At 42.5% G+C, this 24,460-nt stretch overlaps 1 protein-coding gene across 1 annotated transcript in view; it reads right to left on the reverse strand.

Moving 5' to 3' along the window:
- LOC115126381 (sodium/potassium-transporting ATPase subunit beta-1-interacting protein 4-like) overlaps window positions 1-24,460 on the reverse strand; it is a 163,553-nt gene that overhangs the window by 78,574 nt on the left and 60,519 nt on the right. The window contains exons 2-4 of the mRNA XM_065005656.1: window positions 17,580-17,717; window positions 16,031-16,111; window positions 8,096-8,293 (exon numbers count right to left, since the gene is read on the reverse strand). Of these exons, the coding sequence (XP_064861728.1) occupies window positions 8,096-8,293; window positions 16,031-16,111; window positions 17,580-17,717 (417 nt within the window). The remainder of the gene's footprint in view (window positions 1-8,095; window positions 8,294-16,030; window positions 16,112-17,579; window positions 17,718-24,460) is intronic.

The raw sequence follows: 24,460 nt of genomic DNA on the forward strand, positions 1-24,460 counted from the left end.
TATTCATTATAACAATTCAGAAAAGATACAACTATTTTACATCGGTTTAAAGAGTAACTTCTTGTGAATCCAACCACGGTGTCAGATTTTAAAAATGCTTTACGGCGAAAGCATACCTTACGATTATTTGAGAACAGCGCCCAGCAGACAAATCATTACAAACAGTAACCAGCCAAGTAGAAGAGTTACACAAGTCAGAAATATAGATACAATTTATCACTTACCTTTGATGATCTTCATATGGTTGCACTTAGAAGACATTCATTTATTCAATAAATGTTCCTTTTGTTCGATAAAGTCTCTCTTTATATAAAAAATAACGTTTTCTTCAGTAATCCCCAGGCTCAAACACAGTCACAACAGGCAGACAAAAATTCCAAATTGTATCCGTAAAGTTCAAAGATACATGTCAAACGATGTTTATATTCCATCCTCAGGTTGTTTTTAGCCTAAATAATCGATTATATTTCAACCGGACAATAATGTCGTCCATATAAAAGGTAAACAAGCAAGGCACTCTCTCTCTCATGAAAAAGCTCTGCGTCACGTTAGGCCACTGTAGTATCCACTGTAGTGTCCACTCATTCCGATTGCTCTTACTCCCTCATTTTTCAGAATACATGCCTGAAACCATTTCTAAAGGCTGTTGACATCTTGTGGAAGGCATAGGAACTGCAATTTGAGTCCTAAGTCAGTGGATACTGTAATGGCATTGAATAGAAAACTACAACAACAAAACCAAATCCTACTTCCTGAATGGATTTTTCTCAGGTTTTCGCCTGCCAAATCAGTTCTGTTATACTCACAGACACTACGTTAACAGTTCTGGAAACTTTAGAGTGTTTTCTATCCAAATCTACCAAGTATGCATATCCTATCTTCTGGGCCTGAGTAGAAGGCAGTTTAATTTGGGCACGTTTTTCATCCAAAATTCCAAATGCTGCCCCCTACCCTTCCCCTTTTTGGGCAGGAGAGTCAGAGCCATCCGACGGCAGCTTATCGTCAACTTTCCTACCCCAACACACTCACGCAACACGCAAAAGTCAAATTATTCCCCAGAATTTTTTTGAAAACTCCACTGGGAGTCCATCGACCCCAGGTGCACGGCCAGGGGACATCTGGGTTACGGCCTCTGCCAGTTCATGGGACAATAGGGGAACGTCCATTTCATCCCTCTGTGCCAGAGAGAGTTTAGGGAGTTCTGCAAACAAAACCTGAGCACACATAGGATCACATACCTAAACCAAATAACGTGGATAGATGGCAGCATTTGCGCAATACTGAAAGCACAAACCACCGCATTTAACCACGGTAAGGTGACTGGTTAAATGGTCGAACACAAACAGTGCAGCTATGCCCTCTGTAAGGCAATCCAACAGGCAAAACGTCAGTACAGAGACAAAGTGGAGTCGCAATTAAACGGCTCAGACACAAATAAATCACAGTTTACACACAGAAAACCAGCCACGTCGCAGACACTGAAGTCTTGCTAAACACTTTCTTTGCCCGCTTTGAGGATAACACAGTGCCACGGTCCGCTCCCGAGGACTGTGGGCTCTCATTCTCCGTGGCTGACGTGAGTAAGATATTTAAGCGTGTTAACTCTTGCAAGGCTGCCCAGACGGCATCCCAAGCCGCGCCCTCAAAGCTTGCGAAGACCAGCTTGCTGGAGTTTTTACAGACATTCAATATATTCCTATCTGCTGTCCCCACCTGCTTCAAGATTACCAAAATTGTTCCTGTACCCAAGAAAACAAAAGGTAACCAAACTAAATGACTATCGCCTCACCCCGTAGCACTCACTTCTGTCAAAATAAAGTGCTTTGTGAGGCTAGTTAAAACCAGTTAAGCATTAGGGGGCGCTATAAAAATTTTGGGATGAAAAACGTTCACGTTTTAACCTGTTAGTCCTATAGGGGCAGTATTTCATTTTTGGATAAAAAGACGTGCCCGTTTTAAGCGCAATATTTTGTCACGAAAAGATGCTCGAATATGCTTGGAATTGATAGCTTTGGAAAGAAGACAGTCTTACGTTTCCAGAAATGCAAAGATGTTCACTGTGAGTCCCTTAGAACAAATGTTTCGGGCAAAACCAAGATGTATGACCGACCAGGAAATACACAGGATTTCTGAGGCTACGTTTTCCATGATCGCCTTATATGGCTGTGAATGCGACAGGAATGAACGGACTCTTTCTCTTGTTTCCCCAAGGTCTCTGCAGCATTGTGACGTATTTGTAGGCATATCATTGGAAGATTGACCATAAGAGACTACATTTACCAGGTGTCCCGCTAGGTGTCTGCGTGGCAATTGGTGCGCAAAAGTCAGGTCCCGGTATTTTTCCATTCAAATCTCAGAACAAACCAGGCTACAAGGACGGTGCTTTCAATGGAGAGAAATATGACAAACCACCTTCAGGATTGATTCAAACAACGTTTTCCATGTTTCAGTCGATATTATGGAGTTAATTCGGAAAAAAGTTCGACATGTAGGTGACTGAATTTTCGGTTAGTTTCGGTAGCCATATGCATAGTAACAAAAGGGAACGATGTGTCCTACACAAGAATCTTTCAGGAAAAACTGGACATCTGCTATGTAACTGAGAGTCTCCTCATTGAAACATCTGAAGTTCTTCAAAGGTAAATTATTTTATTTGATTCCTTGGCTGGTTTTTGTGAATATGTTGCGTGCTAAATGCTAATGCTAACGCTAAGCTAGCTATCACCACTCTTACACAAATTAGTGATTTTCTCTGGTTCTAAAGCATATTTTGAAAATCTGAGACGACAGGATTGTTAAGAAAAGGATAAGCTTGAGAACAGGCATATTTATTTCGTTTCATTTGCGATTTTTAAAAATCGCTAACGTTGCGTTATGCTAATGAGCTTGAGGCTGTAGTAACGATACCGCATGCGGGATGGGGCGGACTAAGAGGTTAAACAAGATATTTTGTCACGAAAAGATGCTCCACTATGCATATAATTGACAGCTTTGGATAGAAACCACTCTGACGTTTCCAAAACTGCAAAGATATTGTCTGTGAGTGCAGACTTTCATGAATAGGAAAAGTTTCTAGGGGTATTTATGTCCGCTGCGTTATGCTAATTCGTTTGAGGCTATGATTACGATCCCGGATCCGGGATTGCTAGTTTCAAGAGGATCATATCACCTCCACTTACCTGCCACGCTAGACTCACTTTTTGCATAAAGGCACAACAGATCTACAGATTATGCAATTTCCATCACACTGCACACTGCCCTATCCCTTCTGGACAAGAGGAATACCTATGTTAGAATTATGTTGATTGACTACAGCTCAGTCTTCAACACCCTCCAAGCTCATCATTGACCTTGGGGTCCTGGGTCTGAACACCGCCCTGTGCAACTGGGTCCTGGACTTCCTGACAGGCCACCCCCAGGTGGTGAAGGTAGGAAGCAACACCTCCACTACGCTGATCCTCAACACAGGGGCCCCACAAGAGCGCGTGCTCAGCCTACTCATGTACTCCATGTTCACCGATGACTACGTGGCCACACACGCCTCCAACTTAATCATGAAGCTTGCAGACAACACAAAAGTAGTAGGCCTGATTAACAACAATGACGAGACAGCCTACAGGAGGAGGTGAGGGCCCTGGCGGATTGGTGCCAGGAAAATAACCTCTCCCTCAACAGGAGCTGATCAGGTGCAACAGTGCCTCTTCAACCTCAGGAGGCTGAGGAAATGTGGCTTGGTCTCTAAGACCCTCACAAATTTTTACAGATGCACCATTGAGAGCATCCTTTTGGGCTGGTACGGCAACTGCACTGCCTGCAACTGCAGGGCTCTCCAGAGGGTAGTGCGGTCTGCCCAATGCATCACCAGGGGCACACTGCCTGCCCTCCAGGACACCTACTGTACCTTACCCAACGTCACAGGAAGGACAAAAAGATAATCTCCCGCTATCATCTAGAAGGCGAGGTCAGTACAGGTGCATCAAAGCTGGGACCGGGAGACTGAAAAACAGCTTCTATCTCAAGGCCATCAGACTGTTCAATAGCTGGCCTCCCAGTACCCTGCCCTGAACTTAGTCACTGTCACTACCACCTGGTATTCAACCCTGCAGCTTAGAAGCTGCTGCCCTAATGTACATGGACATGGAATCACTGGTCACATTAATAATGCAATACTGGTCACTTTAATAATGTTTACATACTGTTTTACTCAACTCATTTGCATATTTATTTTAATTAAGACCTCATTTAACCAAGAAGGACTCAGAGATTTTAAATCTCTTTTTCAAGTAATCTAGTAAAAACCATACAAATCACAGGAGTATAACGACATCATAAAACAGCAAATTAAAAACATTTTCAGGTCAAGGAATCCTCAAAATCCTTCATCAATGATTTAAAAACACCAATCGGCACAAGTTCATCCAATTTAAAACAATTTGGTAAGGCAGTCCAAGCCGATGGCGCAGAAGACATAAAATCCCTTTACCAAATTCAGTTTGGATATTTGGATAAAGTCCTGCGAACAAAGAGAGTACCCACCACATTTCTGAATAATAAAAATGGCCAAATAAAATGGTAAAAAAATGGCTTTGTAAATCAAAGTTTACCAGTGACTGAGCCTACGAGTGACTAGAGAAGGCCAGCCAACCATGTGTTACAGGAATTAAATTCCTATATGTTTTAATACCCAATTAAAATTAAACACTCTGTCAATTCCTAAGAATTTGTAAGACTCTTATTTGCATAAAATGGACAGAGACCAGTCTCAAAATCAATCAGTAGCGTTTATTCTCGAGAGTACTGAACATGATACAGTTTACCACAGGTTATAAACTGAAAATGACATCATTAGTTTTCGTACTACCCCGTCTCATCTCCACTCCAGTACAATGGCTGTATAGTTCTCAAGACTTCCCACATCGTCTCTCCCAAACTAAGATAATTTATGACCCGAGCCAAGGTCTGCCTGTGTAGATAAGCATTCTAGCCAGTCTGACGATAAATTCATTAATTTCTACCAAGGAACAGACAGTCATTGTTCTACTTCTTGATTATAATTACACACATTATATTCAGTACTAGGATTAAAAGAAAATCCATACATCTATACAGAAACATAATAGTATTCTGATTAGTCAGTCCTGATTGAAATGTATACATAATTAGTCATTATTGATAAAAAAATCCCTTAACACCATGGTATATAAAGTGCAGCGGGTTTTGCAGTTTAAAATACATCTCAACGCTCCATGGTAAAGGATGTCAATTGATCTCAAACACTGAGCGGAAGCATTAATATATAAAATATCACCATAGTCTAGTATAGGGATAAATGTAACTGATGCTGGCTTCAAAATAAAAAATAAAACCCCAACTTCAGCTCAATTGTTTTTGTAAATTCCAAGATATTTATGTGTTACAGCCTCAATTTCATTGCCCTGACAGGTAGTAATAGGTGAAAGGGTCAGATGTCTATTTCTTGCTTTAGAAAACACCATTAGTTTAGTCAGCATTGAGGATAATCTTCAATTGACACAAGGTATGAACAGTATAAATAGAACACAGTGTATAAAAAATATACTGTATTCCAGTCAATGCCATCCTATTCAACTATTGATGAATATATACTATCATACGTATTCTACAGATATACTAAATATTCTATCCACATACTGTCTATAATGTCTATACATCCCATCACATGTACAGGACCAGTCAAATATTTGGACACACAAACTCATTCAAGAGTTTTACTATTTTCTACATTGTAGAATAATAGTTAAGACATCAAGACTATGAAATAACATATATGGAATCAATCATACAGAAACCGAAAAAGTAGTAGCACTCTTGGCATTCTCTCAACCAGCTTCACCTGGAATGCTTTTCCAACAGTCTTGAAAGAGTTCCCACATATGCTGAGCACTTGTTGGCTGCTTTTACTTCACTCTGTAGTCCAACTCATCTCAATTGGGTTGAGGTCGGGTGATTGTGGAGACCAGGTCATCTGATGCAGCACTCCGTCACTCTCCATCTTGGTCAAATTGCCCTTACACAGCCTGACGATGTGTTGGGCCATTGTCCTGTTGAAAACCAAATGATTGTCCCACTAAGCACAAACCAGATGAGATGGTGTATCGCTGCAGAATGATGTCATGCTGGTTAAGAGTGCCTTGAATTCTAAATAAATCACCAACACAGTCACCAGCAAAGCACCCCCACACCATCACACCTCCTCCTCCATGCTTCACGTTAGGAACCACAGATGCGGAGATCATAAATTCACCTACTCTGCGTTTCACAAAGACACAGCGGTTGGAACCAAATATCTCAAATTTACACTCATCTGACCAAAGGACACATTTCCACCGGTCTAATGTCCATTGCTTGCGTTTCTTGGCCCAAGCGACTCTCTTCTTATTATTGGTGTCCTTTAGTAGTGGTTTCTTTAAAGCAATTCATCCAAGATGGCCTGATTCATATAGTCTCCTCTGAACAGTTGATGTTGAGATGTGTCTGTCAGTTGAACTCAGTGAAGCATTTATTTGGGCTGAAATCTGAGGTGCAGTTAACGCTAATGAACCTATCCTCTGCAGCAGAGGTAACTTTGGGTCATCCATGCTGTGGCGGTCCTCAGGAGAGCCAGTTTCATCATAGCGATTGATGGTTTTTGCAACTGCACTTGAAGAAACGTTGAAAGTTCTTGAAATTTTCCAGATTGACTGACCTTCATGTCTTAAAGTAATGACGGAGTGTCATTTCTTTTTGCTTATTTGAGCTGTTCTTGCCATAATATGGACTTGGTATTTCACCAAATAGGGCTATCTTCTGAATACCACCCCTACCTTGTCACAACACAACAGATTGGCTCCAACTTAAGAAGGAAAGAAATTCCACAAATTCACTTTTAACAAGGCACACCTATTAATTGAAATGCATTTCAGGTGACTACCTCATGAAGTTGGTTGAGAGAATGCCAAGAGTGTGCAAAGCTGTCATCAAGGCAACGGGTGGCTACTTTGAAGAATCTCAAATATAAAATATGTTTTGATTTGTTGAACACTTTTTTGGTTACTACATCATTCCATATGTGTAATTTCAAAAGTTGTGATGTCTTCACTACTATTCTACAATGTAGAAAATAGTAAAAATAAAGACAAACCATGGAATGAGTTGGTGTGTCCAAATTTTGGACTGGTTCCTTGTGTGTGTATATACCTACCTACCACCTACATACATACATACATACATACATACATACATACATACATACATACATACATACATACATAGCTCGTCCTAGTATTTATATATTTCTTAATTTCATTCTTTTACTTTTAGATCTGTTTTTATTGTTGTGAATTGTTAGATTTTACACAAGCATATCGCTTCAACCGTAATAACATCTGCTAAACATTTGATTTGATGTGTGTATGCATAAAGATATAAAACCACTACTCACAGCGATGAGGATCTGTGTTGCACTGTGTATAAAGATATAAAACCACTACTCACAGCGATGAGGATCTGTGTTGCACTGTGTATAAAGATATAAAACCACTACTCACAGCGATGAGGACCTGTGTTGCACTGTGTATAAAGATATAAAACCACTACTCACAGCGATGAGGACCTGTGTTGCACTGTGTATAAAGATATAAAACCATTACTCACAGCGAAGAGGATCTGTGTTGCACTGTGTATAAAGATATAAAACCACTACTCACAGCGATGAGGATCTGTGTTGCACTGTGTATAAAGATATAAAACCACTACTCACAGCGATGAGGACCTGTGTTGCACTGTGTATAAAGATATAAAACCACTACTCACAGCGATGAGGACCTGTGTTGCACTGTGTATAAAGATATAAAACCATTACTCACAGCGAAGAGGATCTGTGTTGCACTGTGTATAAAGATATAAAACCACTACTCACAGCGATGAGGATCTGTGTTGCACTGTGTATAAAGATATAAAACCACTACTCACAGCGATGAGGATCTGTGTTGCACTGTGTATAAAGATATAAAACCACTACTCACAACGATGAGGACCTGTATTGCACTGTGTATAAAGATATAAAACCACTACTCACAGCGATGAGGATCTGTGTTGCACTGTGTAGGACCTCTATGTACTGGTACTCTATGAGACAGCCCATGACAGAGATGTAAGACTGGCTGTCCACGGTGCCCACCCCTGGCTGGGTCATCTCTCTCCTCACACACCCTGGACCGTGCTCCCTCCACCACGAGTGGTGAGCCGAGATGTCAAACGTCAGCAGGTCACTTTCCTGGAACAACAAATAAACACACATATTAACATGTAAGAAAGGACACGCAGACAAACATACACACACAGACATTTGTGGATAGATAGGCACAAACAAGGACCTGCACAAACACATATATACAGTATATATACACACAGAAGCACTCACAGAAATCAATCAATACCCCAATACAACAATCTAACCCCACAGCGGCCCCGCAGCAACAACACATGCTTTATTAACACAGGACAATGGGTTGCTGTCAGGAATAGTTCATTTGAAGTCTCTCTCTCTCTTTAGAGGGAATGGGAAATATATATTTACACTGCAAAAGCAAATTAAATAGACAAACAAAAGGGAAATAAACAAGGGAACCGTTAGTAAACATTACACTCACAAAAGTTTTCAAAGAATATAGACATTTCAAATGTTACATTATTGTCTATGTACAGTGTTGTAACCATGTGCAAGTAGTTGAAGTATGAAAGAGAAAATAAACAGATAAATATGGGTTGTATTTACAGTTTGTGCTCCACTGTTTTCCCTTTTCTCATGGCAACGGGTCACATATATTGCTGCTGTGATTGCACACTGCGGTATTTCGACTAACAGTGGAAATATTTGTGGGGCTGTGTGATCTGTGGGAAATATGCGTTTCTAATATGTTCATGCATTTGGCAGGAGGTTAGGAAGTGTAGCTCAGTTTCCACCTCATTTTGTGGGCAGTGGTTTCACAGACTGTCTTCTCTCGAGAGCCAGGTCTGCCTATAGTGGCCTCTCTCAATAGCAAGGCTATGCTCACATAGTCAAGGATTTTCTTAATTTGGGGTCAGTCACAGGTCAGGTATTCTACCATCGTGCACTCTCTGTTTAGGGACAGATAGCCACCTCATTTTGTAGGCAGTGGTTTCACAGACTGTCTTCTCTCGAGAGCCAGGTCTGCCTATAGTGGCCTCTCTCAATAGCAAGGCTATGCTCACATAGTCAAGGATTTTCTTAATTTGGGGTCAGTCACAGGTCAGGTATTCTACCATTGTGCACTCTCTGTTTAGGGACAGATAGCCACCTCATTTTGTGGTCAGTGGTTTCACAGACTGTCTTCTCTCGAGAGCCAGGTCTGCCTATAGTGGCCTCTCTCAATAGCAAGGCTATGCTCACATAGTCAAGGATTTTCTTAATTTGGGGTCAGTCACAGGTCAGGTATTCTACCATCGTGCACTCTCTGTTTAGGGACAGATAGCATTCCAATTTGCTCCGTTTTTTGGTAGATTTTTTTTCCAGTGTGTCAAAAAGTTCTTTCTGCTTTCTCATAATTTGGTTGGGTCTAAATGTGTTTCTGTCCTGGAGCCAGATCCTAATTTGGATGTTGAGTTTTATGTTCCATTTGATGGCATAGAAGAACCTTCTTGCCTTGTGTGTTAGATCGTTCACAGCTTTGTGGAGGTTACCTGTGGTGTTGCTGTTTATGCCTAGGTAGCTGTAATTCTTTGTGTTAGATAGTTCACAGCTTTATTACCTGTGGTGTTGCTGTTTAGGCCTAGGTAGCTGTAATTCTTTGTGTGTTAGATCGTTCACAGCTTTGTGGAGGTTACCTGTGGTGTTGCTGTTTAGGCCGAGGTAGCTGTAATTCTTTGTGTGTTCTAGGTCAACAGTAGAATTTGTATATGTTTTGTCTTGGCTGCTGCACCTTTTTTGGTCTTACTAAGATTCACCGTCAGGGTCCAAGTCTGACAGAATCCGTGCAGAAGATCTAGGCGCTGCTGTAGGCCCTCCTTGTTTGGGGACAGAAGCACCAGATCATCTGTAAACTGTAGACATTTGATTTCTGAGTCCAATAGGGTGCTGCAGACTGTTCTAGTGCCCCCGCCAATTAATTTATATATATGTTGAAGAGGGTCTGGCTCAAGCTGCATTCCTGTCTCACCCAATGGCTCTGAGGAAAGAAATCTGTGTGTTTATTGGCTATTTTCAACTGTCATGTGCACTCCTCCCCAACACTGCTTTCCATCAATTTATATAGTGGACTCTCATGCCAAATTGAGTGAAAAGCTTTTTTGAAATGAACAAAGCATACTTTGCTTGTGTGTTTTTGGTCAATAAGGATGTACAGGGTGTATACGTGGTCTGTCGTACGGTATTCTGTTACGAAGACAATTTGACATTTGCTCAGGACATTGTTTTCACTGAGGAAATATTGGCGTCTGCTTTTGAAATTGCAGAGGATTTTTTTTCAGAGATTACTTCTCACATATTCCACATTTGTGGATTGTGGTCATCAGGCCTTGGTTCCAAATATTAGGGAAGGTGCTGAGGGATATGTTGAAGAGTTTAAGAACAGCCAGTTTGAATTTGTGGTCTGTATATTTGATCATTTAGTTAAGTATACCATCAACACCACAGGGCTTTTTGGGTTGGGGGGTTTGCATTTTGTCCTGTAGCTCATTGAAAGTCATTTGAGAATCGAGTGGGTTCTGGTAGTCTTTCATAGCTAATTCGAAGTTTAGTAAACTACCATGTATATGTTTTTGCTCTTTGTTTCTTTGTTATTTGTCCAAAAAGGTTGTATGTTTATCCATACATCTCCATTTTGGGTAGATAGCTCCCATGTTGTTTGTTTCGTGTGTTCCAATTTTCTCAGAGGTGATTTGATTCTATTGATTCTTTAATAACAATGAGCTGTTTTTTAACATGCTGTTCCTTCTATTTCTTAGTGTATTTCTGTATTGTTTTAGTGTTTCACCACAGTGAAGGCGTAAGCTAAGGTTTACTGGTTCTCCTCGTTTTTGGTTGATTAGTATGGTGGAGAAATGACAAGATTGTAATAATGCTGTTATTGCATCAAATGTTTTTTTTTATGCAACAGAATAAGTTGTTAGAACGCTCATCTGTGTGTGTTCTACTGAGGATGGGCCTCTGGAAGATTTACAATGTCTTTGGGTGATACCACATTCCAGAGCATGAGTTAATGTTTCTGTTCTATAAGGTACCAGGGAGAGATGACTTCAGGGACAGACCCTGGTCTCTACACAAAGATAATGGTTTTTACAGCAGATACTGTCTGCTGTGAATTATACGTATCTTTCATACAAATCTTAACCTTGTTACCCATTCCATACATCTGTTGTTCGTCATGTAGGTTGAAAGTGGTGTATCTTGGCTATAAAATACCTTTGAACTTTTGTCTCGGGGCTCTCAACAAATCATCTGGGGGTGATTCGTCGACCAGCCATCATTATCGTAGAGCACTCAATTTATTCACTTTATATTTGTGTGTTGTATTGACCTGGTCCCTTATTAATAAGTTAATAAAGATTTAGTTTTGTCACGACTTCCGCCAAAGTCGGTCCCTCTCCTTGTTCGGGCGACGTTTGGCGGTCGACGTCACCGGTCTTCTAGCCATCGCCGATCCACCTTTCATTTTCCATTTGTTTTGTCTGGTCTTCCCACACACCTGGTTTCAATCCCATCAATGACATGTTGTGTATTTAACCCTCTGTTCCCCACATGTCCTTGTCCGGTATTGTGTTTTTGTACACGTTATGTCTGGGGTTTTGTCCCATTATGATTATTGTGTTTTGTTCACGGTGATTTTTATCATTAAACTGCGCCGTTGGAACAGTCTTTGCTCTCCTGCGCCTGACTTCTCTACCGCCAGTACGCACGCCTTACAAGTTTCAGTAGAACTCTGACTTGTGTGATAAGTTTGATGGTAAAGAAATGAACCACCACAATAGGTTCAACAATTTATTTCTTCGGTTTTTACATTCTTCATCAAACCATTTAAAATTGTTGTCTTAGGTTTTCTGCTGGAATTTAAATTGTATTTGTTAGCTGATAGCAGTGAATAATATCTTTCACCTAAGTTTACACCTTCACTTTTGGTCATTTTCTCCACTACCCTCCATGTATCTATAGCATGTCTTAATAGTATGCAGTTTGTTCAGCTTCGATGCCTCTTCATGGCTGCTTATTGCTCTTTTAAAGTAGACTGTGGTTTTGCTATGATCTGATAGAGGTGTCAGTGGGCTGACTGAAGGCTCTGAGAGACTCTGGGTTGAGGTCGGTGATAAAGTCATCGACGGTAACACTACCAAGAAATGAACTATAGGTCTACCTACTGTAGGATACCCTGTAGGATACCCTGTAGGATACCCATACCCAGCGTGCGACAGAGCCGCAGGAGTTGTGACCCGTTTCTGTTGGTTATATTGTTGTAGTTGTGTCTAGGGGAGTATTTGGGGGAGGGAATGCTGTCACCTCCAGGTAGGTGTTTGTCCTGCTGTGTGCTGAGAGTCAGGATCTTGTCTAGTTCTGGCATTTAGGTCGCCACAGACTAGTACACGTCCCTGGGCCTGGAAATTATTGATTTCCCCCTCCAGGATGGAGAAGCTGTCTTCATGAAAGTGTGGGGATTCTAGTGGGGGGATATAGGTAGCACACAGGAGGACATTTTTCTCTGTTGAACTCATTTCCTTTTGAATTTCTAGCCAAATGTAAAATGTTCCTGTTTTGATTCATTTAATAGAATGAGTTAGGTCTGCTCTATACCTAATTAGCATACCCTCTGTGTCTCTTCCCAGTTTTACTCATGGTCGTTTGGTTTGGTCTCACTCTCACATATCACTGCAGGGAGGTGCATAGAGGGTTTGGTTGAGACCTGAATCAGGACCAGTATGTGTGTTGTCCGTTAGCTGTCTCGTCTCCTGGCTACCATATGCATTTTTCGGAGACCAGGCTATTTCCTTCTGTTGTGTTACAGCCCAGCCCCCAGCTGCTGGCCTCTACACACCTCATTAGAACAGCTGAGACCAGGCAGAGCTGGGGCCCGCTACGAGCACACACACACACACAACCAATCGCCAATCCAACTATGTTAGGCATGAGTATTCATCTTCACTGAGAGATCAATGTCGATCCCCATCCCTGACGGAGTCCATCTGAGCGTGATGGAGAGAAACAGAGCTGAAGACAGGGAGGGAATAGACCAAAGACAAAGCAGAGGAGTGGAGCAGAAAGACATGGAGGAGGATGGGTCAGGCCAGGGTGTGACAGGAAAGAAGTGACAAAGAAAAAACGAGGGGGAGAATGTGAAGATAGTGGAGGGAAAATGTTTGACGGACGAGACGAGACGAGTAGCCGCTGCTAATGGGGATCCCAATAAACCTAAATCCAGACTTAACCTGCTAAAAGGAACCCCGGGGGAGTAGATGAGATCTGGAGAAACCAGACTGGAGTGTGCTAAGTGCAGTCATAGTTTGGGCCTGTGTGAAAACTCTATATAGTGAAGTTGATAGAAGTATACAAAGGAAAACCACTCACATCTCCTGTCCTGTTTTATCACAATGTCATGATCTCTCCTTAGCAGTGTGAGCTTTGGCAGAATACAACCCAAGATTCTATCTGGATAAATATGTGTGTACACCAGACAAAGACACACTTACACACACAGGCACACAGGCACAGACTGTCCATTTGTGTGTTAGTCCTCTTATTGGATGAGGAGCTCATTTAACCCCACATAGCCTAAGTGTGACTCCACATCAGACAGGGAGGACCCCAGGGTTAAGCCACTGTCATGAGAACTAGGACATATGCAGTATAGCTGACTAGGGTCAGTCCAACCTATGGAACTTATGATAACTCACTGTCATGAGAACTAGGACATATGCAGTATAGCTGACTAGGGTCAGTCCAACCTATGGAACTTATGATAACTCACTGTCATGAGAACTAGGACATATGCAGTATAGCTGACTCTCAGCACTCAGATCAAACTGCTCAAATAAATTGGGAGCAGAGAAGGGAAATAATCATCATAATCAAATGTAACACTTTCTGTCGGCACGGAAAAAGAGACTCAGGAGACCTGTCAGGGTGTGTGTCTGGCAGTCCGTCAGGGGCTATAGAGTTGTCGGTGGGCGGATGAGGTGTGTGTGACTGTATGTGTATCTGTGTGTGTGGGATGGGTAAGTAGGTGTGTGTGTCTGTATGTGTATCTGTGTGGGTGGGATAGGTAAGTAGGTGTGTGTCTATATGTGTATCTGTGTGTGTGGGATGGGTAAGAGGTGTGTGTGTCTGTATATGTATCCGTGTGTGTGGGATGGGTAAGTAGGTGTGTGTGTGTATCTGTGTGTGTGGGATGGGTAAGTAGGTGTGTGTCTGTATGTGTATCTGTGTGTGTGTGGGGGATTGGTAAGTAGGTGTGTGTGTGTCTGTATGTGTATCTGTGTGTGTGGGATGGGTAAGTAGGTGTGTGTGTATGTGTATCTGTGTGTGTGGGATGGGATGGGTAAGTAGGTGAGGGGTGTGTGTCTGTATGTGTATCTATGTGTGTGAGATGGGTAAGTAGGTGTGTGTGTCTGTATATGTATCCGTGTGTGTGGAATGGGTATTTAGGTGAGGGGGTGTGGGATGGGTATTTAGGTGAGGGGTGTGTGGGATGGGTATTTAGTACGGGTGTGGGATGGGTATTTAGGTGATGGGATGGGTATTTAGGTGAGGGGTGTGTGGGATGGGTATTTTGAGGGGTGGTGATGGGGGTGAGGGTGTTTGGGATGGGTATTTAGGTGAGGGGTGTGTGGGATGGGTATTTAGGTGAGGGGTGTGTGGGATGGGTATTTAGTGAGGGGGTGTGGGATGGGTATTTTACGGGGGTGTGGGATGGGTATTTAGTACGGGGGTGGGGGATGGGTATTTAGGTGGGTATGTGGGATGGGTATTTAGGTGAGGGGTATGTGGGATGGGTATTTAGTACGGGGTGTGTGGGATGGGTATTTAGGTGAGGGGTGTGGGATGGGTATTTAGGGGGGTGTGTGGGATGGGTATTTAGTACGGGGTGTGGGGGATGGGTATTTAGACGGGGTGTGGGGGGATGGGTATTTAGTGAGGGGTGTGTGGGATGGGTATTTAGGTGAGGGTGTGTGGGATGGGTATTTAGGTGAGGGGTGTGGGATGGGGGGAGGGGTGTGTGGGATTTATTTAGGGAGGGGTGTGGGGATGGGTATTTAGGTGGGATGGGTATTTGTGGGATGGGTGGGGGATTTAGTGAGGGTGTGTGGGATGGGTATTTAGTACGGGGTGTGTGGACGGGGTGTGGGGGGATGGGTATTTAGGTGAGGGGTGTGGGATGGGTATTTAGGTGAGGGGTGTGTGGGATGGGTATTTAGGGAGGGGTGTGTGGGATGGGTATTTAGGGGGAGGGTGTGTGGGATGGGTATTTAGTACGGGGTGTGGGTGATGGGTATTTAGTACGGGGTGTGGGGGATGGGTATTTAGGTGAGGGGTGTGTGGGATGGGTATTTAGGTGAGGGGTGTGTGGGATGGGTATTTAGTACGGGGTGTGAGTGAGATGGGTATTTAGTACGGGGTGTGGGTGATGGGTATTTAGTACGGGGGGTGTGGGATGGGTATTTAGTACGGGGTGTGTGGGATGGGTATTTAGTACGGGGGTGTGGGATGGGTATTCAGTACAGGGTGTGTGTGCTTGTGGCAGGGGTCAGCGGGGCGTCCTCCTGGGGCTGAGCTCTCTACTCTCTGAACCCTGACACTGAAGGTCTTGGAATACATTTTCCACCACCTAGTTCCCACCTCTCTAGGATGACCACATGTTTTATTCAATGTCTCTCGAGCACCAAGGAGCGAACACATGAATATAACAACAGACAGAGAAACACACTATTTTAAATGGTGGATGATACAAGTCATGGGAGCTCCAAGATGGAGGACAGTTGCACTGTCGTCAGAGAGAATAGCGCCTACCTTGGTCAGGCCTCCCACATCCAGGTAGAAACAGACGATGAAGAGATTCCAGGCCACCCAGAGAGCTGACCACACTGTGTACTGTACAGGACACACACACACACACACACACACAAACTTCAAAAAACACATTGCAAATGAAAATAAGTTGGAAATTAAATGAAAGATCTCTGTCTGTGAATGGTGTTATGGGACACACTCTACACTGCACTAGACTGTTTATTTATTCATGTGTACCACCCGCTCTAGCCCACATGCCAAAGCTGCGATAAGTCCATTAAGACTTAAAGGAGTTGTTTTTTAAACCAGCTGAGTGTTTAATGGAGGGGCATAAACAGGTCTTAAGATGGAATTACATTTGCAACATTTACAAAGGGTCTATTATACAAAAAACAAACTTCAGTTTGTCCGCTTACAGACACTTTGAGCACTTTGAAAAAGGAATAATCAAATCCAATCCATAATCATCCATCAATATGGTCTTTCTGACAGGAAGTTGCTAACCAAACTTCCACTCAAGGCTGAACTTCTTCCAATGGAGATGTTTTTCACCATGTGAACATGTCAACGCTCATTGAGACAGTAGAGGACTTGCCCTAATTATCCTAGCCTAAAGATGTTGAGTCATACTGTTGAACCATACTTTTTCCAAGAAAGTATTCTTCCCACTATCCGCTCTTGCCTTTGGTTACTCTCTCCACTCCCTTGGCTTTTCACTCTCCCTCTTTTTCCCCAGTATTGTTTCCTTATTCCATCTCAACCTTCTATCCTCTTTTGCCTTTGATTATTCTCCCCCTTCCCTTCCTTCACCCATTCCTTCCAATCTCTCTCTCCTCTCTCCCTCACCCATTCCTTCCAATCTCTCTCTCCTCTCACCCTCACCCATTCCTTCCAATCTCTCTCTCCTCTCACCCTCACCCATTCCTTCCAATCTCTCTCTCCTCTCTCCCTCACCCATTCCTTCCAACCTCTCTCTCCTCTCTCCCTCACCCATTCCTTCCAACCTCTCTCTCCTCTCTCCCTCACCCATTCCTTCCAATCTCTCTCCTCTCTCCCTCACCCATTCCTTCCAATCTAGAGCATTATACTGCTCTTCAATCTAGAACATTCTAGTATTCTTCAATCTGCAACCTTCTATTGTGCTTCAATCTTGAACGTTCTAGGACATTCTATTAGGTTTTTCAATCTTGGGTCTGGAGTGATACAAGATGGCCAGGCTTTTGTTCTTGCCCAGTACTAACACACCTAATTCAACTAATCTAATCCTCCTTTCCCCCACTCCCCCCACCCCTAACCCCTCAGATTTAACCAAATCCTAAATCCTGTGGATTCGTGCTGAGGTGGGCCCTAGGGTACACTCTGTTCGAGTGTGAAATGAATGGAAGTTGAGTCATTAATTAAATGTAATTACTGATGGATTAAAAAGGATTAAGACGACAAACAATGTGTTTAGGGAGAGGGCCAGGGATCTTGGGAGTTTGGATAAATGGAAAAATAACAAATGACACCCCAATGTAATGTGTGCACCTGTGAGAATGTTTGTACTCACCACTACAATGTAGCGTGGTCGGTACTGTATAGTGCCGAAGAAGCCGAGGATGACAATGATGATGTGGAAGAAGTTGGCCAGAATGGGCGCCCATTGGTATCCCAGGAAGTCAAAAACCTGCCTCTCCAACGCCACCATCTGCAGGGGGAGGGGGAGGGTTAGGAAGACTGAATTTGGGGGATGAAGGTCAAGAACATCCTTTTTGGTCGCATTTGAACGTGCAAGGAAACTCAAAAGGTACAGTATAGGCTAAGTGTATTACCCAACCAACCACAATGTACAACAAGAGTATAAACCAAGGTGACACATCCATCCACATCTTAATGAAAGCATAAAGCAGTGTCATGGTCCATTCTGCGTTTGATTAGTCTCCTTAACACACACAGACGCTTACATCTTCTTAACGAGGATTCTCTCATTACCACACACAGACACTGACATCATCTTAACGAGGATTCTCTCATTACCACACACAGACACTGACATCTTCTTAACGAGGATTCTCTCATTACTACACACAGACACTGACATCATCTTAACGAGGATTCTCTCATTACCACACACAGACACTTACATCTTAACGAGGATTCTCTCATTACTACACACAGACACTGACATCATCTTAACGAGGATTCTCTCATTACCACACACAGACACTTACATCTTAACGAGGATTCTCTCATTACCACACACAGACACTGACATCTTCTTAACGAGGATTCTCTCATTACCACACACAGACACTGACATCTTCTTAACGAGGATTTTCTCATTACCACACACAGACACTGACATCATCTTAACGAGGATTCTCTCATTACCCGACACTGACACCTTAACGAGGGTTCTCTCATTACCACACACAGACACTTACATCTTAACGAGGATTCTCTCATTACCACACACAGACACTTACATCTTAACGAGGATTCTCTCATTACCACACACAGACACTGACATCTTCTTAACGAGGATTCTCTCATTAACACAGACACTGACATCTTAACGAGGATTCTCTCATTAACACAGACACTGACACCTTAACGAGGATTCTCTCATTACCACACACAGACACTGACACCTTAACAAGGATTCTCTCATTACCACACACAGACACTGACATCTTAACGAGGATTCTCTCATTACCACACACAGACACTTACATCTTCTTAACGAGGGTTCTCTCATTACCACACACAGACACTGACTCCTTAATGAGGATTCTCTCATTACCACACACAGACACTTAGATCTTAACGAGGATTCTCTCATTACCACACACAGACACTGACATCTTAATGAGGAATCTCTCATTAACACAGACACTGACATCTTCTTAATGAGGATTCTCTCATTACCACACACAGACACTTACATCTTCTTAACGAGGATTCTCTCATTACCACACACAGACACTGACAACTTAACAAGGATTCTCTCATTGCCACACACAGACACTGACATCTTCTTAATGAGGTGGAAATGTTTCGATGGGCCTCGTGAAGCAGGTGTGGGTTTGACAACAGAGATAGAGACAGAGAGAAGGATAGCTTTTTACATGGATGAATATCTACACTAACAGGGAGATAAACACTAAAAAAGGAGGGGAATAACAGACTGGGCTCAACATTATGTTAGAACCACAGACCAACACACAGGACCATAGAGGGAAAGAGGGGGTTCTCACAGACTACGCTCTCTGCATCATGATGCATCAACACTCACCACCTTCCACCCTCATCCCTGGAGCTGGGTCTGCTTCTATCTGATCTGTCCCTCTCAGCATGGCACTGTAAGCCTCAGCCAGAGATACATCCAGCCTCACACACACACACAGCATGGCACTGTAAGCTTCAGCCAGAGATACATCCAGCCACACACACACACACACACACACACACACACACACACACACACACACACACACACACACACACACACACACACACACAGCATGGCACTGTAAGCTTCAGCCAGAGATACATCCAGCCTCACACACACACACACACACACACACACACACACACACAGAGCTGCGTCTAGGCATTAGCGACATAAGCAAGCACTTACAGGACAGAATTAAAAATACATTTTGGACTGACAAATGCAGATATTTTCAAATACATGGAACTTAAAGGTTTCATAGAATGAAATTTAGATTTTAAATCTTTTGGACATCAGAGCGAATTTGAGGGAATCTGATTTGAGTCAGAAAAGGATGTTCATATTGTCACATTCTGACCTTAGTTATTTTGTTATGTCTTTGTTTTAGTATGGTCAGGGTGTGAGTTGGGTGGGTTGTCTATGTTCTTTTTCTATAATTTGGGATTTTCTGTGTTTGGCCTGGTATGGTTCTGTCACACCCTGGTCTAAGTATTTTGTGTTTTTCTTCATGTATTGGGTCAGGCCAGGGTGTGGCATGGAGTTTTTGTATTGTGGTGTGTTTTGTCTTGGGGTTTTGGTGTGTATGTATTTGGGATTGTAGCTAGTGGGGTTATCTAGCAAAGTCTATGGCTGTCTGGAGTGGTTCTCAATCAGAGGCAGGTGCTTATCGTTGTCTCTGATTGGGAACCATATTTAGGCAGCCATATTCTTTGAGTTTGTCGTGGGTGATTGTCCTTAGTGTCTTTGTTCCTGTCGCTGTATTTAAGTTGACAAGTATAGGCTGTTTCGGTTTTCATTACGTTTATTGTTTTGTGTTTATTCGTATTTACGTTTGTTGTCATTAAACATGGATCGCAATCTACACGCTGCAGTTCGGTCCGACTCTCCTTCACCACACCTAGAAAGCCGTTACAGGTTCTCAATCAGAGGCAGCTGTCAATCGTTGTCCCTGATTGAGAATCATATTTAGGTAGCCTGGTTTCACTGTTAGTTGTGGGTGTTTATTTTCTGTTTAGTGTGTGTTGCACCTGACGGAGCTGTTTAGTTTGTTCTCTTTTGTTACTTTGTATTTAGTGTTCAGTTTATTAAAAGGATGAACACTTACCACGCTGCGCATTGTTCTGACATTTCTTACTCCTCATCAGAGGAGGACGAAGACAACCGTAACACATATGATAGGTAAAATATACAAAACCTTGCAGAGAGCCTATCCAACTGACAATCTCTTAGAGAAAAATATAAACTTAAAGACTTAAAAAGAAATGATATTGGCACAAGATGAAGGGCATGTTGGAACATAACTAACAAAATTATAGTTAAGGAAAATGTAATCCAGTATAAACTAATGTATATCATTTATTATACAAGAGAACATTTTTACAAATTCATGTCACGTCTTAAGTGTAAAAGTAACAATGACTCAATAACCCATGCCTTCTGGGAATGTTATGACGTCATAAAGTTATGGGCGGAATTACAAAGTTGACTGTCAGAAGTATTACAATGTAAAATGACTGCATATTTCGAGAAGTCATATGAGGGTGCAGTGAAATACCTGATGGGTTGGACGAACCCCGTTCGCCAATTACTTTGAGAAAAACGGATACTTAAATCAACCAATCCTCCATTGTTAAGACAATGGAAAAATCATATGCTTCATTATGTAAATGTTGAAAGACTGTGGGAGATGGAGAGGAACAAAATGGTGCAAACTAAAGACATGGCGGAGAGTAATGCAGGCCCTAGAGATAGGGGTGAGAGCAGGTGTGATGTCGTTGATGTTTCAAAGACATGGCAGAGAGTAATGCAGGCCCTAGAGATAGGGGTGAGAGCAGGTGTGATGTCGTTGATGTTTTAAAGACATGGCGGAGAGTAATGCCCTATAGATAGGGGTGAGAGCAGGTGTGATGTCGTTGATGTTTTAAAGACATGGTGGAGAGTAATGCCCTAGAGATAGAGGTGAGAGCAGGTGTGATGTCGTTGATGTTTTAAAGACATGGCGGAGAGTAATGCCCTAGAGATAGGGGTGAGAGCAGGTGTGATGTCGTTGATGTTTTAAAGACAATGAGATGCAGAGATAGGGGTGAGAGCATGTCGTTGATGTTTTAAAGACAATGGCGGAGAGTAATGCCCTAGAGATAGGGGTGAGAGCAGGTGTGATGTCGTTGATGTTTTAAAGACATGGCGGAGAGTAATGCCCTAGAGATAGGGGTGAGAGCAGGTGTGATGTCGTTGATGTTTTAAAGACATGGCGGAGAGTAATGCCCTAGAGATAGGGGTGAGAGCAGGTGTGATGTCGTTGATGTTTTAAAGACATGGCGGAGAGTAATGCCCTAGAGATAGGGATGAGAGCAGGTGTGATGTCGTTGATGTTTTAAAGACATGGCGGAGAGTAATGCCCTAGAGATAGGGATGAGAGCAGGTGTGATGTCGTTGATGTTTTAAAGACATGGCGGAGAGTAATGCCCTAGAGATAGGGGTGAGAGCAGGTGTGATGTCGTTTGATGTTTTAAAGACATAAAGACTAGAGATATGAGCAGGTGTGATGTCGTTGATGTTTTAAAGACATGGTGCCCTAGAGATAGGTGGGGTGTTTTAAAGACAGCGGAGGTGTAATGTGAGAGCAGGTGTAATGTCGTTGATGTTTGTCTGCATCTGTATGTTGTGATGTGTATGTTTGGTATTGTTTGGAAAATATCTATAAATAAAAATGTACAAAAAATGTGTATATACAGTATAAAACAATACTTAGGGCCCCGCAGCCGCAAGGGCCCCCAAACAATTTTTATTTTACTATTATTTATTTATATATATTTTTATTAAGAAATCAGTCAGGCTCTGAACTTACCGTTAGTTAGGATAGTAAAAAACATAACGTACAAATTCTAAATCTGGTACTGCATCAGCAATTTTCCTCTTGCAATGTAAGTCATGGACAGTCGCTCAATTAGCCCATGTCAGAGCGACTGGGAATCCTCTACATAAGAGAAAAGAGAAGAGTTTGTTTGTGAGTGAGTGGGGGTCCAAACCATTCTCAGCAAAACTTCTGAAATGGAGAAGGAATGGCGCCGGAGGAGATGGCTGACGTTTAAGGACAATTGTGCTATTGCGTGTGTTTTTTTTGCGTTATTTGTAACTTATTTTGCACGTAAAGTTTCTGCCACTGTCTCCTATGACCGAAAAGAGCTAGAGACAACAACAACGATTACTCACCCTGTACTGGAAGAATATGTTTAATGTTTGAGCTAAAGGGTAGATCTGCTGTAAAGGAGCGGGACTCTAACCCGGAAGCTTAACTGTTTTGTTAAAAATTGCGCAACATTTCAACGTCCTGCTACTCATGCCAGGAATATAGTATATGCATATGATTAGTATGTGTGGATAGAAAACACTCTGAAGTCTCTAAAACTGGTTAAATCATGTCTGTGGCTATAACAGAACGTGTTTAGGAGTAAAAATCCCAAGGAAAACTGTTCACAAAAAACACACAAAAAAATATCCATCCGCCAGTCTATGTATTGTCTACGGCAAGGCAAAATAGATAAAGTCCCGTTTACAATGCCTACAGCTTCCACACGATGTCGCCAGTACTGGCATTTCATTGGTAGTTTATCCTTGGTGTGATGACGAATAGGCACTTCCTGTCTTGGGGTACACCGAAGGAAGTTATGAAAGGGAAAATATGGACGATGATTTCAAGACTTGCTGCTATCGAATACAGATCGCCCCGTGATCAATTTTATCGATTATTAACATTTATTAATACCTAAAGTTTGTTTACAAAAGTAGATTGAAGTGTTTTGTAAAAGTTTATAGGCAACTTTTTTAATAACAAAAAAATGACGTTGCGTTTTGGAAAGGTGCTTTTTCCTGGATCAGACGGGCTTCATAAATGGTCATTTTGGGTATACAATGACGGATTTAATCGGGAAAAATACCCAATTGTGATGTTTATGGGACATATAGGAGTGCCAACAAAGAAGCTCGTCAAAGGTAATGAATGTTTTATATTTTATTTCTGCGTTTTGTGTAGCGCCGGCTACGCTAATTATTTTGTTTATGTCTCGTTCAGGTATTTCGGGGGGGTGCATGCTATCAGATAATAACTTCTCATGCTTTCGCCGAAAAGCATTTTACTAATCTGACACGTTGGCTAGATTCACAACGAGTGTAGCTTTAATTGAGTACCCTGCATGTGTGTTTTAATGAAAGTTAGAGTTTCATCGAGTACTACAGTTGGCGCTCTGAAATTTCCACTGATTTTGGTCCCTGTACAGGGACCGCAGCCGTAAAAGGATATTATTAAAAGAAATCCTACTATGCCCTCTGACGAACCATTAAACAAGCAAAGCGTCAATACAGGACTAAGATTGAATCATACTTCACCGGCTCCGATGCTCATCAGATGTGGCAGGGCTTGCAAACTATTACAGACTACAAAAGGGAAGCACAACCGTGAGCTGCCCAGTAACACGAGCCTACCAGATGAGCTAAATTACTTCCATGCTCACTTCGAGGCAAGTAAGACTGCAACATGCATGAGAGCTTCAGCTGTTCCGGACGACTGTGTGATCACGCTCTCTGTAGCCGATGTGAGTAAAACCTTTAAACAGGTCAACATTCACAAGGCTGCAGGGCCAGACGGATTACCAGGACGTGTACTCTGAGCATGCACTGATCAACTGGCAAGCGTCTTCACTGACATTTTCAACCTGTACCTGCCCGAGTCTGTAATACAAACATGTATCAAGCAGACCACCATAGTGCCTCTGGCCAAGAACACTAAGTTAACCTGCCTAAATAACTACCGACCCGTTACACTCACTTCTGTAGCCATGAAGTGCTTTGAAAGGCTGGCTCACATCAACACCATCTTCCCAGAAACCTTAGACCCACTCCAATTTGCATACCATCCCAACAGATCCACAGACGATGCAATCTCTATTGTACTCCACACGGCCTTTTCCTACCTGGACAAAAGGAACACCTATGTGATG

Source organism: Oncorhynchus nerka, linkage group LG20 (assembly GCF_034236695.1).
Source record: "Oncorhynchus nerka isolate Pitt River linkage group LG20, Oner_Uvic_2.0, whole genome shotgun sequence".
In the NCBI taxonomy this organism is placed as follows: domain Eukaryota; kingdom Metazoa; phylum Chordata; class Actinopteri; order Salmoniformes; family Salmonidae; genus Oncorhynchus; species Oncorhynchus nerka.